Raw genomic sequence first — 19,600 nt, forward strand, 5'->3', positions numbered from 1 at the left:
TTTCTTTTGGATAATAGCAGTGCACTGTTTTGATAAGATGAATGCACATAATTATTTGTACAACTGGCTGCATAGAAGAATGCAACTGTTGCAAAATTCGGGATTTTATTAGTAGGTGGCATCCCCTCTTAGTTTTGAGTAGGCGCAACCATTCTGTTTTGGTTAATATGCCTTCTATAGTAGATTATCAAATTGCTGACTTTGAAAATACTACTTAATATAATTGCCTCTAATTCTCAAATAATCTCCTGTAGATGTCCCATTTGTATTGTGAAGTATTGAACATAGCCTTCTCCTAATTTGCTTATAGGCATAATACATAATCAAACACTCAAATTTGGCCCAAATTAACAAATAAGCACTCCAATTTTGAGAGCACACATCTAAACACCTCAACTTGGCACAGGCAATCTCAATGTGTAGTTGACAATACCACCTGCAGACAATATAAAGAATACAAGTGTTCAAGTACACAGTGGAGACGTGCGGAGGTATCTAAATGTGCATACTCAAATTTAGAATGCTTACTTGCCAATTGAGTGTCTTGCTTATATACAAATACAATAAATATACTTTATAACGAAAAGAATTTACATAGTTCTCCCTGTAATTTTTCACTTCGTTCCCCTCTAAGATAATGAAGAAAAAGTGAGGAGATGATCTATTTGCTCCTTTCCGTTTCTGGGTTTCTTTTGCATTTTGTATAACAAACAAAAAAAGGAACAATTTTTTTTACCCCCTATATCCCCAGCAAACTCCAAATAAAGACCGAAAAAAATCACGTAAAACTTATAATTAATATCACCAAGAATTTGAGGCAAAAGTTACATTTCTACTTATCATAGATACAAAATGATGCTTTACATATTGTAATATATAAAAAGATTTTCATGTTTCCCGGGAATATATATAATGTCACTCGTTAGTATTCAACAATGTTGTTTCACACTCTAAAGGAGACCACTCTCCTCTCTCTGATTAATACAGAATAAACAGAGTATACTCCTAAAAGAAACTCTCATGCAGATACCAAGAAGGAAGGGACGCCATGCCATCACTTGGCTGGATGAGCGTGTGGTCTTGTTGGACAGGCAGCAGCCATGGTACGTAAGCGTCTGGCAATTTCAGTGAAAGATGGGCGGATGGGAGGATCTGGAGCCCAACACTGTTCCATGAGCATTCTCCACTCAGTATCACAGAAGCTTGGCACAGGCGGTCTCAATGTGTTGTTGACAATACCACCTGCATACAATACAAAGGATACAAGACTGCATTAATTTCGGGACTTGGGATATTGCATGAGAATGAAGAGTGGAACACAATGAAAAAAGCAAAGAGAGAATTAAAGGGAATAAAGAAGTGGGGTGGAGGGGCAAGAGTTGAGCAACATCAAGGAGGTATGCAGTGGCCCATGGGTATCTTGTGGTGACTTCAATGTCACAAGGTACCCAAATGAAAGATCAGAAGGGCACAGAATAACAGGGGACATGCAGGAGTTCACGGAATGGATAAATGCGATGGAATTCGTGGACCCCCCTCTTTTGGGGGGTTCTTTCACTTGGAGAAGAGGAGATGGCCATAGCTCAGCTTCCAGAATTGATAGGTTTTTGCATTCATCTCAATGGGATGAAGCTTTCACTCAGATCAAACAGAACTTGCTGCCCAGAATAGGTTCTGATCATAACCCCATCATGCTTGATTGTGGGGAACTGAATTCGAATAAGTCCTATTTCAAATTTGAGCAATGGTGGCTGAGGGTGGATGGCTTTGCTGACAAGATTAAGGAATGGTGGTTGTCTTTTAATATAAATGGCACAGGTTCTTACATCTTAGCTACTAAACTAAAGATGCTGAAGCAAAAATTGAAAGAATGGAGAATGACTCATAGAAATGATTGGAAACATAAAAAGGAGGAAATCCTCCACCAGCTAGCAGAGATGGAAAAGACTCGGGAGCTGAGATTACTCTCAGAGGATGAACTACTCCAAAAGGTTCATCTAGCCATGGAATTTGAGGAAGTTGCCAAACAAGAGGAAATAGCGTGGAGACAAAGATCTCGAATACAATGGCTTAAAAAAGGTGATAAAAACACAAAAATTTTCCATAGGGTTGCAACAGCTCACAAAAGGTTTAATTCTATTGACACTTTGGTGGTGGAAGGAAACTCTATCTCAGATCCAGAAGATATTAAAGGAGAAATCATCAACTTTTATCAAAAGTTGTACACAGAGACTGAACAGTGGAGACCGGAATTTAAGTTGCAAGGCTTGGAAACTATTAGTAGGGAAGAAAGAGATTGGTTGCAAACTCACTTTGAGGAGGCTGAAGTTTTGAAGTGCATCAAGTCATGTGCCAGTGACAAGGCACCTGGCCCTGATGGCTTCCCCATGTGTTTTTTTCAGAGTTTTTGGGAGGTGCTTAAGTTTGATTTTATGAATGCAGTAAACCATTTTCATGAAAGACACGAGTTTGAGAGGAGCCTCAATGCCACCTATGTGGCCCTTATTCCAAAGAAGCCAGGGGCAACTGAACTTAGAGACTTTAGACCAATAAGTCTTATTGGTGGAGTTTATAAAATTTTTGCCAAGCTTCTGGCAGAAAGAGTGAAAAAAGTAATCAGCAAGCTAGTCAACAAACATCAAATGGCCTTCATACAGGGCAGACAGATCCTAGATGCAGCTCTAATAGCTAGTGAATGTGTAGATTCAAGGATTAAAGGTGAAACCCCAGGAATCATGTGTAAGCTTGATATTGAGAAAGCCTATGATCATGTGAACTGGGATTTCCTTATTAATATCCTGAGACAAATGGGGTTTGGAGAGAAATGGCTGAAGTGGATAGGATTTTGCATTAAAACTGTCAGGTTCTCTATATTGATTAATGGAGAACCTGCTGGTTTTTTTCCCTCAGAAAGGGGGTTGAGGCAGGGTGATCCTCTTTCTCCTTTCCTCTTTATTCTAGCTATGGAAGGACTTAATAGTATGATACGGGTGGCCTCTCAGAAGAAATGGTTAAAAGGATTCAAAGTGGGCAACCAAGCTGGGGAAGATCTACAAATTTGTCAATTACTGTATGCAGATGATACTGTGATCTTCTGTGACGCCAAGGCTGAGCAGGTGTGTTTCATCAGAATAATATTAGTAATCTTTGAAGCAGTGTCAGGGCTTTCTGTGAACTGGAGAAAAAGCAGCATGTTTCAAGTCAAGGAAGTTGCTAACATCCAGTGTTTAGCAAATATTTTGAGTTGTAAGATAGAAAATCTCCCAACTACATATCTAGGGATGCCGTTGGGTAACAACCACAAAGAATTAGAAATATGGGATGGAATTGTGGAGAAGACTGAGAAAAAATTAGCCACCTGGAAGACACAATATCTATCTCTGGGAGGAAGAATAACAATGATCAATTCTGTCTTAGATGCTCTCCCTACTTATGTTATGTCTCTCTTCCCCTTACCTTCAAAGGTGGAAGATAGATTAGATAAACTAAGGAGAGATTTTCTTTGGTTGGGCAACAAGGAAGGAAAGGGCATTCACTTGGTCAAATGGCAAACTGCCCAACTAAGCAAGAAATCAGGAGGTCTTGGCATTAAGAATCTAGGTCTGCAAAATAGGTGCTTACTGTCAAAATGGCTATGGAGGTTTGGTAAAGAGGGGCAGGCTCTGTGGAAGGATGTTATTGTTAGCAAGTATGGACAAACTGATTCATGGACATCCAACACTGTGACCAGCACCTATGGGGTCTCAGTTTGGAGGTCTATCAGAAATTTGTGGCCAAAACTAGCGAGGAACATATGCTACAAGGTGGGTGAGGGGACTAGGATCCTTTTTTGGAAAGACAAGTGGATAGGACAGAACTCCCTCATGGAGGACTTTGCAGATTTGCGATCTTTTTGCGACAACCCTGGAGCATCTATTGCTGAGATGTGGTCTCAGCAAGGGTGGAATATAACCCTTAGGAGGCTCTTAAATGACTGGGAGGTGGATAGAGTAGCCAATTTACTGCAAAGGTTGGAAGATTTTCCGGGACTCAACACTAATCCTGATGCAATCAGATGGAAACATGATAGGGATGGGGAATTTTCTGTTGGAAGAATGTACAAAAGAGACCTGGCAGCACACCCGGGGGGCATTTTTGGACCTTGGAAACAAATTTGGAAATCCAACACCCCAACCAAGATAAAGTGTTTCACATGGTTAGTGTGCAGAAGAGCATGTCTGACTCAGGAGAGACTGAAAAAAAGAGGATTTCAGATTGTTTCTAGGTGCTTCTTTTGCCATGAGAAGGAGGAAACAAACAATCATTTGTTCCTTCACTGTAGAGTGACTTCCCAGATATGGTATATGTTTCAAAGCATTGTTCAAGATCCTTGGGTGGTGCCTGAGCATACTGCTGACCTACTAAACTGTTGGATGAGAAGAGGGGGGAGTAAAACACAGAAAAAATGGTGGAATCTAGTTCCATCTTGCATATGGTGGTCAATTTGGAAGGAAAGAAACAATAGGTGCTTTAAGAATATTACTAACCCAATGCAGAAAGTTAAAGAAAACTGCATTAATACTCTATTTTTTTGGTGTAAAGAGGAGGGTATATATGAAGTAGATCAGGTAGTAGATTTCCTAGGCTCTTTGTAATCATGACTACTTGGCCTTTGAATTTTATTTTTTACTTTTGTTTGGTTGCCAGCATACCCTCATTGCTGATGAATACAACTTTACCATTCTCAAAAAAAAAAAGAAGTGGGGTGGAGGGGAGTGGTATTCTATTCTAGATTCTATCAATCAATCAACTACACTTCAACTCCTAACATAGTTGGGCTCAGCTATCAGAATCCTCGGTAAATATTTGCTCTCTTCAAGCCCATTTCACACGAATACTAAATAATGTGTCTTTTCAGCTCATTTCAATTCTCAATTCTACATACCAAGTATTTTTCTTGTATGTTCAAGCTGCACCTGACATACTAAGTGGCATACTAAATAAGAAATTGGCAGGCATAGGAACTAGCACCAAAAATAGTTGAACCATGTTGAGCTTCAATGCCTTTTATCAATATTGGCACTTACGGAATGCCCTTGCAGATATAGCATAACATCAATTAACATCTTAGTGGCTTTAGAAAACCCAAAGTTTTGATCAGGAATTTCTAGATATTGATTATTAGTAGAATTTTTTGTAAGAATGTAGCTGCTTCAGAAATTAGTGGGGATAAAATTGAAGTGCATATATTGACTAAATATGTCTATACTGCTGTGTTTTCACTTTCCAGTGAAAAAGCAACCTTCTGTTCCTTACTTCTAGAATGGACTCTAACACTCCGGCATCAATCCTTCATTAAGGCAGCACTTAGCAGGAAATATAGGATATAACAAGCAACTTCTTGTCAGATGCAGACAGCAATGGCAGCACACACTGCAATGGGCGATATAAAGAGAAAACTGTTGGAAGGGATAGAGTAATATAAACCTATAATTGCTCCATAATGCATATTTGCATAAGGTTCTTCGCCAGTGAGGATTTCCCAGAGCACAATCCCAAAGGAAAAGACATCGACCTGCAAAGTTCAAAATTTGTTACTATGAATGGCAACTAGGCATCAAGGATTAAAATTATTTCATGATTTATTCTATCTTAAGTATGGAACTCTTGCTGATGAAGTTATGGTGGAACAACATTTCAAAGGGAAGATAGAAGTGTTGCAAGAAAATGCAGAAGCTATTTAACACAAAAGTTTAGGCGCAAAACTAATGAACAAGAGAGACCACATAATGCAAGAATTACATGGGTTTTGTACTAGTAGATATTTGAAGCCAGACCTTTTTAGGGTGCTGATAAATCTGAACTCCATTTTCAAAACAAAAAGAGAGACCACATAATTCATCGGATTCTTGAAGTTGGCAAACATTTTATAACAGCATGTTGAGTTAATAAGCATTAAGTACCGATATCCCCCACATGAAGTGGAAAAAAAATCACGTCTAAAATAGACTATAAGTTCCGCGATCACATTTGAAGAGTTAAACGTAAAAGAGGAATTCAAAGCTTACCTTCTCGGAAACCTTATTACTTCCACCATTCAATAGCTCTGGAGCCATCCATGGAAGCGTTCCCCTGACACCACCAGTAACCAAGGTATTTCTCTTAATTTTTGACAGCCCAAAATCAGCCACCTACACAACACAATTTCCATTAACTTTGCACTGATCCCTCTACGGCATCTTTGTTGTCCTTTACTTGATGAAGATTTAAGGGATCGTTTGGTAGATGTATTAGAAGAAATAATGCATGCATTAGCTTTATGTATTAGTAGTACCTTGTTTGGTACACTTTTTCAACCTATGTATAGCTAATGCTTGCATGAGTTATACATTCTATTGTGTATTGAGTGTATTTTCCTACGAATACATGGAAACGCATGGTATTAGTAATGCAAGAGGACTTGATGTATGCATTATCATGGTTAAAAGACCCAATTGCCCCTCAATCTTTTTTTACATATTTTTCACCATATTTGTGGAGGGTATCTTTGTAAATAAATATTTTTTTTAAAACTATGCAGTACATACTATTTTTAATACACCAAACAAAACAATGCATAAGCAATAATGCAAGCACAACTAATTCAAGCATTACTAATACACTCTATTCAACATTATTCTTATACACCCTATCAAACGATCCCTAAGGGCCCGTTTGGTAGAGTGTATTAAAACAAATAATGCATTCATTAGCCTTGTGTATTACTAGAATCTTGTTTGGTACTATGCAAGCATTAGTTATACACTCTATTGTGTATTAAGGTGTGTATTGCTAATACCATGGATTTCTAGGTATTAGCAATGCAATGGTTTTAATGCATGCATTAACTTAATTAAAGACCCAATTGCCCCTAAATACCTTTTTTATATCTTTTCCACCAGAATAGTGAAGGGTATCTTTGTAAACAATTTTTTTAATGCAATGCATTCTATTTTTAATGCATCAAACCAAACAATGCATAAAAATAATCTATGTATAATTAATGCAAGCATAATTAATACATGCATTGCTAATGCAAGCATTACTAATACACTCTATTTAGCATTATTTTTATACACTCTACCAAACGACCCCTAACTGTCATAATAAACTTGTACCAAGTATGATGAGTGATTATCAACGTGACTGAAGAAGCTGTTTAAAGTTTGGGGTTAGGAACTCTGTTTATGCATTTATTAAGCTAGTAATCCAGAAAAGAGTAAAAAGCCAACCTTAGATCTAGAAAGCATGCACCAATTACAGAAATCACATCATTATTAGGTATTGAGTCCTTCTGTGGTATTCTACCTGTTGCTTGGTTTAGGTCTACATTATTATTAGGTATGAGACCTCGTGGGATTTCACGGGGTATGTTGTTGTTGTTGGATGGTTGTATCACGAATTTGGCAATAATAGCTTGGACCATGGCAGGATTAACTGCATTTTATATGTTTTGGATGTACTACTTTCGAAGGGTAGTACTAATATATTGGTTAATACGCTGAATATGATGATCAGACTTGTATGCTATAGAAAGAAAAAGCATATTGTCACATTTCAAATCAAAACCAGCACATTCTTGCAAATGCAGAATCCATTGAAAGAACTCAAAAGCAGCACATTCTTGAAGGTCACCTTACAAATGGGTCGAGAAGGATCCTTTAAGTTGACAAGCAAATTGTCACATTTCAGATCAAAATGCACAATATTCTTCGAGTGCAAATATTCCATTCCAAATGCAGCATCCATTGCAATTATGAGCCTCTTGCGACGATCAAGGTGTCTGGACAGTTCAAGTAGGGAGGAGAACGTAATAAGTTTTCATGAAAAAAAGAGAAAACAAAAAGAATAATTTAAGAAGTGTACTATCCAGTATTACCACACCTGTCCTTGCAAAGTAAAACATGTCTAAGAGAACCATTCACCATGAATTCTGCTACTGTGGCAAGAGTCCCTCCTGGCCCATCTTGCACTACACCATAAAATGCCACCACATTGGGATGATGAAGTTTTGAAAGAATTTCAGCTTCACGCCAAAACTCCACAGTCTGGAAATAGTTCCCAAGTTCTGTCACGAAATAGCTAGTGGAAAGAAAGCAGAAACATGACCAATATATGTACTTAAAAGCTCTTACTTACCAGTTAAAAGATGTATTTTTTACCCAAAAAAATTTATGTATTCAAAAGCTTCTATAAGTTTTTCATTTTACAAAATACTAGACTGCAATGAAGCTCTCTACCTGACTCTTTCTAAACTGCAACAAAAGCCATTTCAAGTATGTATATAGTAACTTGGAATGATATAAAGTATCAATTAGGTGTACAATTTACGTTTAATCTAGAGATTTCTCGATTGCAAAATGTATCGAAGCAATCAAGAATCAACATGAAAATACTTCACAGATTCTACCATGATATAGAAACAGCATGGTTTTTCTCCCGAGGGCAACACAACATTCTTTTTGGGGATTTTTGTTCTACACCATCATTACTGAAGTGTTCAAGTGGTGGATATTTCGGGGGTTTTGGGCAAAAGGATTGCCTCATCATCTCCCCAACTAGGAGATGATTGGACTGATATTTTATAACTTTTTACCTACTTCTAGTTTAATCTTAACAATTGCAGTTTAAGATGAAACTCACCAATCTCTCCTGCTCTGATGACCGACCTGTGAAACAGCTTTTTTTTATTCTCTTGATGGCAACGTCAGTCCCTCTCCATTTTCCATGATATACGGTCCCAAATGTTCCAGAACCTAATTCCTTTAACTCTTCAAGATCTTCATTACTGATTATCTATAATGGAATGAAAGCAAGTTAACAACAAAGATTGACAGAACGAATAGCTGCAAAGACCCATGTAAGCCTAATTACTAGAAAAGATGTTTAATTGACTATAATGAATTTACTTCATTAAAAAAAGTGGCTATAATGAATGTATGAGAATAGACTAATAAAATGTAGGAAACAATCTATATACAAGCCATATGCAGAAACAAAAAGCAGTAAGAATGACAAGCCCTCTCCTCCCCAACCCCAACCAACCTCCCGGCTCCCACAGCACACACAATCAAAACGAGAAAACAATCCGCCACTTCTGAGGGCCTTCTCATATGAGATTTCATTTTGATGGCTTCTGAAGATCACTGGCTCCTTTATTTTCTTGGGATGCTTATGAAGTTTGCAATTTTCTAGGTTTCGTCAACCTTCCCTTCAAAGAGACCTCTCGTGTGATAATTACCAATTTTTTGTTCCCTTGTACAGCAGTACAACTGATGTACCTACCATGTTCGTTGTATTTAAGAGTGCAAAAGAAAGTGGTCCTTCACTTTCCACCTATTTACTGTGGTTCTTTGTTATTTGGAAACCGTCTTAACTACATATACTATTCACTGCCAAAGGCTAATATAGCTACTTGCCTCATTAAACCTCTGGTACGTTCGATCCAGTCGAATCATATTTCTACCCCCAAGTAGTTTCTGGTAATATCATAGAACTTTTTTCTTTTTCTTTTTAATTGGATGTCATAGGACTTAAAACCAGCATTGTAATAGATCCTCCTTTCACCCATGATGTAAAATAATGGAACCTGAAAAAGATTCTGGTCAAAACTACTGGAATATCCCCCTGAGTAGTATATCCGATTGAGTTGAAAGACTAAAGAAGGTCAGTCTCGGGAAAAGTGCCTGAGCATTTTTTCAGAAATTTAGCGTTAAGAAAGGGTGATGTATTATAAGTAAATAATTAGTGGAGTAGCATCATTCGTCTCCTCTTACTTCCTTCCAAGTACTTCTTTCCAAAAGTAGCCTTAGTTCTCTTTCTAATTATCAAGGCATCTTTTATACATATATCCAACCACCAATAAAAATACATATTTCGCCGTGAAACCAAAGATAATAAAAATTTCTAGCTAAAGTCCACAGTACCTGCAAGGAACTGGGATCAAAGTCTCCAAGCGGGAGATTGGTAAGCGGAAAGCCAGCATTCTGAGCTCCTTGGTTCTCATCCTTCATGTTATATAAAAGGATTTACTTCACCATATTAGCATGTTACTGGAAAATACAATAATTTCAAATTGAAGCAAAATAATGCTGCTAGAAATCTGAACTACTAAAAAATACCTGATAACCCGATTCAGGTACTTTTGAACTCAATTCAACATCATACTGCATACTTTGAACGTCAGTGGTTTGAGAAGGGTTGTACTCGGAAGGCAAATCCATGGTGTCTGGGACAACAATTTCAGGAGATGCTTGCTGGAACTCAGCTTCAATATTGAGTTGAGAGTCCATATGATCTATCATTGTTCCATCACCCTTTAAAGGAGGATAGCCATAATCCATAGACACCCCATCATCAACATTTGCACGAGTAGAAGACAGACTAAGATGATCCTGATCCATCAAAGAGACATTTCTTCTATCAAAATCACCTTGAGCTATCTTTTGAAAAAAGGACCAGTTCTTTGGTTCATGGTTCTCTATATTCAAGCTCAAACCAGTTCCATCACTGTACAGTGGGGCAGGTACTGGTGAGGCATCCATAAGCTTGGCTTTGGAAAATATATCAGCGAGAAAATCACGGGGAAAGCGGTCATTAATGTCAAAAAGAATGCTTCCATGCTCAAGTGTACCAACAGTACCAGAGGGTATCCCTGTGGAAACTGCTGCTCCAACCTGACACTCTTTCTCAGCCAAAGAGTGTAGTTGCTCTGCTTCTTTATTTCCCTTGACTCTATGTGAAGATGCATCACCCCAATGAAGCTCTGTCTTCCTGGAAGCAGATTCAGCCTGGATATTATTGCTTAAGATAGGATCACTTAGTCCAGATTTCACTTTCTCTGCATAAGTTGCAGCTTTCAGCTCAGGCTTATAATTTGCTTCAGAAAGTTCTCCACCAACCTTGGTATCAACTTCTCTGGCACTGACACTTAACTCTTGAGATTCCTGAAGTTTTACCCCTTTATCTGCAGTAGCTTGTTGATTAGCAGACAAAGATCTTCCAGAAGGTATAAAATGCTCAGTCTGGGGGGCCACATTCCCATATCTTCCAGAAGGTACAAAATGCTCAGTCTGGGAAGCCACATTCCCATCATTCAATTTATTAACGGATTCTATGATCTGCTGTGAGCCTTCAGAATATGCATGGGCCATTATGAATTGCGAGGCAGCAGAATCATCAGATTTGGATAAACGATTGAGGCCGGGTTGTTCCCTGGGTATCCATTCAGAGCGAAAAGTCCGTGGAGGAATTGATGGTTGTTCGTAGCTAATGTCATGTGGGTTTGCCCCCGAGTCTCCATAGCCAGAATTTGATATTCTACCAGATCCGGAGAAGCCATCTTCTGTGAACCTATCAAGTTTTTCTTCCTGAACAGCTACAGGAGATGCTGAACTCTGAACTTGTTCCTGACTCTTGTCATTAATTTTAGATTGTATAACATCGTTTCCAACAACTGCCACAGCAGTGAAATTCGGAACTTCAACTCTAGAAACGTGACTTGAGGCGGAATCATTCAGTGGGTTTGAGGAAACAACTTTTTTGCATTCCAAAGGCCACATTTTTTCAGGCTCATTTATTTTCTGAAAAGAACTTTCTATCTTTATATTTCCCTCCTCAGGCACTTCCTTCTCTCGAGGTTTTGCTTTACTAAGTTCAAACATCTCCCGGGGATAGTTATCTCTTTTCAGATTCACTACTGTAGCATGTGATTCTTGGTCATTCATATGTGAGCTCTCGTAAGACTGCTCGGGATCGATGTCTCCTTTCCAATTCATGTAACCATGACTCGAACTTACAAGAAAGTTATTTGTAAGTTGTGAAGAGTTGGGTGGATGATAACCATGGTTATACTGCACTTGCATAGATGGAAGAACCAGGTTTTTGCTACCTACACCTGGAAAGTTGTCAACTGATATGGAAGAGGGTAAAGGTTGCCATTCAGCACCACCATGATGTACAGTTTGACCCAAGTATTCCAGTTGATTGGAGTCATGCCCCAAGTTTGACCCAAGTATTCTATGTGATGAAATTGATACACCTTCATGAGCAGATTGACTTGTTAGAGGGATGCCAATGACTGGATCAGAAGTATCAGCCCCTGCTACATGCCTAGCAACTTGACCATTCTCCCTAGCAATTGTTGCACTCAAAAACTCATCCAAGTTTTTTTCTGAAGTGCTTGCCAGAGCAGTGGAGTTTCTTCTTGAACCAAAGTCCATGCTATTGACAGCAATAACATACTGCATTTCTGAATCTCCTTCAATATTCTCCAGACCAACCAGAGAATCATCCAAGTCACTGTAAGAAAAGAGAAATGTACGCAATTTTTGTGATCCATCACTTTCTAATACATTACATTCCTCTATCATGTTCTGCAAGTCTTCATCACAAGAAACTGACACTAATGCATCGAGATCCTCACCAGGAAGCTGATATTTTATTGTGTGACAATTGTTAAATATAGTCAACATCTTTTGCCTGAATTCCTCCCAAGAAACATCATTTCTTAAACGGACGAGGTGCGTATCACCTCCAATATATCTAAGTTTCCCATCACTTGGACGAGGCATAATTCTACCACCAAAACTGCAGAGGAACTTCAACTTTGTTAATGTACTAGATCTAGAAGACATATGACTTTGAATTCCATGGACGTTGTTATTTCTTGATAAGGCTCTAGTTTCAGTTTGCACAGCTTGGTGGTTGCTTATCCCTTCATTTACAGAAGTAGACCTCTCGTGATGTTGAACTTGAGTTTTTCCAACTGAGGTGATCATGGCGATATCTGATCCACTTTCAGAACCTGTATGAGATATTCCACTTTTGTCCTTCAGGTCCATACAAGAAGTTGCACCCGCAGTACCCCCAGAAGCATGAGGAATGAGGTTCTGCTTTGGGTTAACTCTTTCACGCATGAATTCCAGAGCAAACTCCTCGCCAGTCTGAATGGAATAGTTCATTACAGGTCTAGCTCCGACTGGTACAGTGAAATCAGGTGGTCTTATGTCTGTATTGATAGAACTTGATGGATCCTGGAAAAAATTCTGGTTTGAAGAACCAATGACCTCTGTTCTAGTGTCTATAGAACTATAACGAGCTTGTTCAAAGTTATTTTGCTGTCCCGGCATGCCTTCTCCAAAATCCCTATCCATTGTAATCAATTCTTAACATTCACCCCATAAGGAGACTTCATATCCATGAAACAGCAACCAAGTAGGCACTTTCAATCGCACCGGCACACTTTATTCTCAGTAGGATGTTTTAAAAAGAAATGAGTAATAACTGATATTATTTAGATTTTTTAAAGGTGAACATTGATCGAGCAGTTGGTAGCAGAAGACCCTTGTCAATAGGACAGATGTGCTTTAGCTAATCTCGCTTTAGTAATCCTAACTGAGGAATTCTAATGGTTTACCTTGATCTTTCCCTTTTTAGATAAAAGTTGATCCCTGCAAAGAGCTACAACCTGCACAGTGCACACCAACATTTAGTCAATCATCAGAATATGATTAACCAAAGAAAGTTAAGGTTTGACATGTTAGATGTCCTAAGCAAGGTAACATGCATTAATATATCATTCAAAATATATCTACCTTCCTAAAACTCAACCTCAAGGTCAAAACTTCATTGCAGTCCGTAAAAATGTCTTCAAGAAGAGTCACTTCACACAATCCAGCTTGTACCAAGCCAAGTTAAAAAATACTCTAAGAGAAGCATCAAATACAAACCAAGTAGAGAATACATATGAATTAATGAATTATATTCTTAATTGGTGATAAAGAAGGTCAAGATCACATGTTCATTTATGGTCGGTGCAAACATCTTGTGCTGGTAAGTTTTTTCCGCCGAAAAATCCTCGCAAACTTTAGTTTTCTTCCAAAAGGAATTATTTGCCTATCAAGATCAACTAAATGAAGAGGGTGGCTAACATTGTAAAATAACATATCAGACACTTTTTTGTAAAATAACATATCAGACACTTTTTTGTAAAATAACATATTAGACACCCTTTTTTCTAACAAGCCGGATTTCATGACTCCTAGCAGGATACACTACACTTGATGATCAAGAAAACTCCGGAAAAGATGTTTTAAAGAGAATTCAATCCAATGCAGCCTTTCATTTCCTTGTTTTACTTTCCTCGCTCTTTTAACCTTCACAGCAAGTAATTCCATTTTTTGTTTGATTACTAAAGTTTGAACTTATATTCTTTGAAGAAACTAAAAAAGGAGGTCCCGTAATGTCTTTCTACAATACTGAGCTATAAAATCTTTAGCACAAGATCTACTTCCATCAACACTTTCAGGCTGTTATGAGGTAAGCCAAATCGAAACCTTTGACAGACAGCTCAGTTCAACTCAACTGTTTAAGATTTGGCATCAAGGCGCGCCTCAAACTCAATAAAACAATTATCAAGCACTAAAATAAGTAAGTCCAAGTAGAGAGGAAAAATAATAAAAAGTTTCCTGTAAACGATCTCAATCAGTTCAACATTGACACCGACATAGTTGATTAAATGATCAAACTTCGCAATAAGATGCTCAAAAATCAACAACAGATATCCGAAACCCAAATATTCAGTTCAATCAAGCTAAAAATAAAAATAATCCAAAATTCAAATTTCAAGCCAAAAAGAATATGAAATAGCGACCAAACAGTTTACCGTAATAGATAGAAGTTGTTATCACAAATATCTGTGGACCCTGGATTTAATCGGCGGCGCCGGCGAGCAGCGGCGGAAGCAAATCGGCGAACGGAATTGAAAAATATTGGGAGATCTCTACTCTTTTGCCGTAGTTAAAAAGAGTCAAATGTGGACTTGTTTGTGATATGGGGACTGATGAAACAATTTGCTCTTTCTCCCTAAAGTACGCTTAAAGAATGGTACTTTTTTCCTTTAGATCTGGTACTTTTTGGATAAAGTATTCTTTTGTAACACTCAAAGACTTTGAGGGTGTTTACAATTTGGGTAAAAATTGGATTCAACGAACCAAATCAATTAAGTAAATAATTTTTATATGGGTTTGATTTTGTTTTGTTAAAAAATGAAAGAAATTATTGAATTGAACCGAACAAACAAATTATATGTATTTTTTTAATAATTATCTCTACATAATATATTATTTTTTATGAATAACTTAAAATATTTTATATATGTTTTCATCATAAAATTATTTATAATTTATTTATAAAAGCAAATAATTTCAAAATAAAATGTCCAACAAAAGACCAATTCAGATCCAAGCTCCATAATTTTTTGTTGCGGGGTAAAAAATCAAATCTCGTCAAGATTTGTTGGGCTTTAATGAGTGATTGGTGGGTTGTTTGGTTATTTTTTGTTGGAAAAAAATATTTAATAAGACATTCTTCACTATCATATATACATATTTTATTTCTAGTTTAAAATTTTTACATTTAATACCATTTTTTAATAATTATACCATATATTTTAAAAAGTTTAATTAGATACACAAATCCCTTAACACATGGAAATGAATAATTATCTTAAAGTCTAATCTCCTTAATTAATGGGACACTAACAATTCAAAATTTTCGTTCTATCCCATCACACCATCGTTTCTCATCCCAATCCCATTTACTCGTATGTATCTAACCCCCACCCCTATGTAATTCACACATTCATAATTACTTATTGATAATCACCATGGTGTGATCCCGAATGAAAAGCGCTAATGGAGAATTGTTGGGGCCCTGATCCTGCTGAGAGGTCATCATTCTCAGAAATCTTTCAAAAATTGAGAACTATGATAGCGATAATGAATGTCAAATGATATTGTTTTAGGACTTACCATACCCGCCCCTTCCAAGATAGTCATTTACATTTTGTTCAATTTTTCGCTCATATTCTAATGTATCTCAATTTTCACCACTTTCATGTATTTGAGTAATGTAAACTTCATATTCTTCATCAATTTCTTCCTTTGTATCTTAAAGTTTTGAATGTTTCGTCATTGAGATACATGTATCATTACTTGCGAGATATATGTATTCATTGGTTTTAAAAGTCGAGATACACAATTTATTACTTTGAATTAAAGGGTGTAACCTATTTCCTTCTATAATTTTCGTATTCGATTTCAGAGATTCATGAACCCGAATGCCTCAACAATACTGTGATTTTCACTACTTTCATGTATCTGAGTATTGTAAACTTCATCTTCTTCATCAATTCCTTTCTTTGTATCTTAAAGTTTCGAATATTTTGTCATTAAGATGCATGTATCATTACTCACGAGATACATGTATCCATCGATTTTAAAAGTCGAGATACACAATTTATTACTTTGAATTAAAGGGTGTAACTTATTTCCTTCTATAATTTTCACATTCGATTTTAGAGATTCATGAACCCGAATGCCTTAACACCAAATCACTATTAAGGGTTAAATAATTTATTTTCCGATAAAGATTAGAATTAGATTTGAGTATCTTAAGTTGGAATTTCCTTCATAGTTGGTGACTGGATGGATGGGTTTTTTCTTGAACTTTAAATGCAGAAAGAACGTGGCTGGTAGTATGTAGCAAGTAACACACAACCAGATTAGATTCCATAGATTCCATATTAAAACTGATAATACTGTGATATTGAGAGTAAAAAGAAGAGAAAGAAAGATGAAGTTTACAATTTCAGAATTACTAATGTTTATGATTTAGATTTCATATTAAAACTGATAATAATTGATACAAAAGGATCCACTAAATTCGTTTTGTTTGTTAATACCTCATCATTTACTCCTTTAATTAAGGAATTAAGTTACATAATTTAATTCAAATCAATTAAATCATTTATCTCGTCCTTTTAAATCTGCTAGATACATGTATCTAACTGCTTATGGTACATGTATCCGATTGCCGAAAGTGGTATATATATAGAAAGTAATATTAAAAACTAAAGGAATTCCTAGTAATTAGGATTTAAAGTAGTGGGATTTATGTAGTTCTTTGTTTGCTAACTAATTTTGTATTTTAATTCCTCTTTGGGACTTTTGAATTTCTTTTCCGTGTATGACTAATAATCGAATCAATATCAATAATTTTCAAACTGATAAATATATACTATATTTGATTTGATTTTCGTTTTAAGAATTTTACAAGGGGCATAGGCGGAGCTAGGTGGGGGATTCGTGGGTTCAGACAAACCCAGTAACTTTTTTGTAGATCTTGTATTTGTACTAAAAAATCAATTAAATATATATATGTATATTAATTTGTGAACCCTAACAAAATTGATTGACGGGTCTAAAGGAAATTTAGAACCCCCAAATTCTTAATCATGGTTCCGCGTCTTCACATCCATTAGGTACTTTTAAAGTTTGAGTTTAATAATTTGATAATTGATATCAAATATTTAAGTACTATTAAATTTAGATTTAGTTTGATTTGGTAAATCCCCATACAAAAATGTGAACCATTCAAAAGGGCAACTACTGTGGAAGTGGAACACACAACAACATTACAAATTTGATATTTTTAATCACAAGAAAATACAATTTAATGAATTCACATCCAAATTTCTCATGTTAAATACGATATGAGTTGATACTTCTGGTAAATTATGTGATAGGGGGGAATTTGTATATTTATTTTGTCACTTTTATCTATGTTTTGTCTTATTTTGAGAACAATAAATTGTTTAATAAGGGTGTTTGATGCATATTTGCAATACAATACTAGACGGTGGCCAAATATTATATATAAATATTGCAAGTAATGTTTTCTATTAAACTTTGTTTTGATGTAAAATTACAAAGGAAAAAAGAGTGCAGGTAACTTATGACATATGAACAACAACTAATTAACACTAATTATTGGAGAGTGATGTTTACATCCATTTAGATTGCAAATGATAATACTTTAACAATAATGAGAGCATCACACATGCTAAAGTATATGTAATTCTCTACTATCACATTTTCTTGAAGTGATTAGTAGCCGTAATTACAATCTAATCTAAAGTACTGAATGAAATATATATTAATGCACATATCTCAATATAATGCAAACCACGCAAAAGTAATTGAGTCTTAATCCATCGGATCTGTTTTTTCTTAAATGAATACAAAAGAAAGAGCAAAAACTACCTTCCACAATAGTCCATGTGCTTGCATTTGTGCCTTAGCTTATTGAAAATGTACTCTTTTCGAAAAAAAAACCTTCCAATACAAAAGGAGCTTCATGCCTTTCATCAGCTTGACACCTACATTTAGCAGCGGAAAAGGATGATCACAACAAAATATAAAGTAATCTAAATTAGGATGACGAACTTACATACATAGATGTTATATTATTATTTTACAATTTTGAAATTCCATCCAAACCCATCTAGACGAAAGCAAACTTCTATATTTATGTTATTGCTAGCTAGAGCTTATCTTATAATTTCTAACAATCTTATCTCAAAAAAGGAAATTTTATCATTCCCTCGACAGATTTAATTAAATTTTATGCATGCTCAGATCCTGAAATTTGAACTCTATGCATGTCCTAAAGCTCCATAGTTAAAAGTATTATGTTTATTTCAACAGTTTGAAGACTAACACATTAAACTTCACTATCGTACGTATCTTCAAGCCATCTAAATATGCCATACTTCTTTAATTTCCGCCGACAATATTATCTATCATAATTCACAAATCAATTATTACTCTCACAATTCCTTCTATTGTTGATTTGAAGATGATTAGCAAGTAATCAAGTTTAATAGCATTTATTTTTATCCCTTTAATGTTACCAAGTCATTCTAAACACAAAATTGAACTCAAAATCTATAATAATATTTTGAAAAGAAAAACTAAAATAAGAAGATAATAATCTTCATATCCTAAAAGTTTTAAACTTCAGGCTGAAGTTTGAATTGTAGAGTTAAAACTTCAAGGTTGCGTCCTGATGTTTGAAGTTTAGAATTCAAACTTTAGGATTGTGTGGGATGAAGTGAAAGACTAAAACCATGCATGTATTTCACAATCCTACTATAACGATCCACTAGGTCGTTTTGAAAACTAGGACTATTTTGACTTTTCCTGTAAAATTTAAATAAGAAATTTTAAACTATTCAGTAACTACGAGTTTTTAGTTGACGAATAATTAGTAAACAATTAAGAGCAACTTTCACATATAGCAGACACAAAATTCATATTTGTATGTTATAACAAAGTTTGCATAATTGCGCTCCATAACAAACATGCTATGACTAGGCTATGTCGCTATACATATATACAAAAGAAGCAATTGTATAATTCGTTGGCTCCTCTTCAGATTTATATAATTTCGCTGGCAGGCCATTTGTATAAATTGTTGTCAGCCTCTCGTTTGTATAAATTGTTGAGAGTCTCTCAATTTAATTTTTTGTGTTTGTATATCTGTATAAAATTTGAATTTGTATACAATTGAATCAAAATAAAACGTTTGTATATCAAATATTGTTCTCTCTCGCTTTATACAAACATAAATTATACATTGTATTTTGTATAATCTGTGTTTGTATAGAGTGAGAAAGAGAGAAAGGCAAAAGAGAACTGGACAGAGAAATATTTGTATTGTATAATTATAAGTGTATATG

The 19,600-nt window shown here is 35.8% G+C and overlaps 1 protein-coding gene across 3 annotated transcripts; it reads right to left on the reverse strand.

Moving 5' to 3' along the window:
• Nucleotides 1-782: 782 nt before the first annotated feature.
• LOC125834548 (uncharacterized) lies at nt 783-14,835 on the reverse strand. 3 transcript variants are annotated; one of them, XM_049513673.1, is made up of 10 exons: nt 14,684-14,835; nt 11,075-13,486; nt 10,140-11,026; nt 9,945-10,025; nt 8,662-8,814; nt 7,903-8,066; nt 7,654-7,801; nt 6,048-6,170; nt 5,467-5,554; nt 783-1,242 (listed from the first exon to the last, which is right to left on the reverse strand). In XM_049513673.1, exons 2-10 carry the CDS (start codon nt 13,170-13,172, stop codon nt 1,055-1,057), a joined length of 3,930 nt encoding a protein of 1,309 aa, XP_049369630.1. In that variant the 5' UTR covers nt 13,173-13,486; nt 14,684-14,835; the 3' UTR covers nt 783-1,054. The 3 variants fall into 3 exon arrangements, 2 of the variants coding, with proteins under 2 accessions (XP_049369630.1, XP_049369629.1); XM_049513672.1 differs by having other exon boundaries at nt 10,140-13,486; XR_007443363.1 differs by lacking the exons at nt 783-1,242; nt 5,467-5,554 and having other exon boundaries at nt 6,046-6,170; nt 7,903-8,100; nt 10,140-13,486.
• Between the last annotated feature and the right edge of the window lie 4,765 nt (nt 14,836-19,600).

Source organism: Solanum verrucosum, unplaced genomic scaffold, assembly GCF_900185275.1.
Source record: "Solanum verrucosum unplaced genomic scaffold, falcon-dt-bn FXZP01000287.1, whole genome shotgun sequence".
Taxonomy (NCBI): domain Eukaryota; kingdom Viridiplantae; phylum Streptophyta; class Magnoliopsida; order Solanales; family Solanaceae; genus Solanum; species Solanum verrucosum.

What these genes read in the sequence shown, in the direction of transcription:
- LOC125834548 (XM_049513672.1), bottom strand. Translation starts at nt 13,172, where the DNA reads ATGGATAGGGATTTTGGAGAAGGCATGCCGGGACAGCAAAATAACTTT. An exon ending in CATCAGAGCAGGAGAGATTG is followed by an intron (nt 8,067 to 8,661) that starts GTGAGTTTCATC and finishes AACTATTTCCAG; the next exon opens with ACTGTGGAGTTTTGGCGTGA. An exon ending in GCATTATGGAGCAATTATAG is followed by an intron (nt 1,243 to 5,466) that starts GTTTATATTACT and finishes TATTGTATGCAG; the next exon opens with GTGGTATTGTCAACAACACA.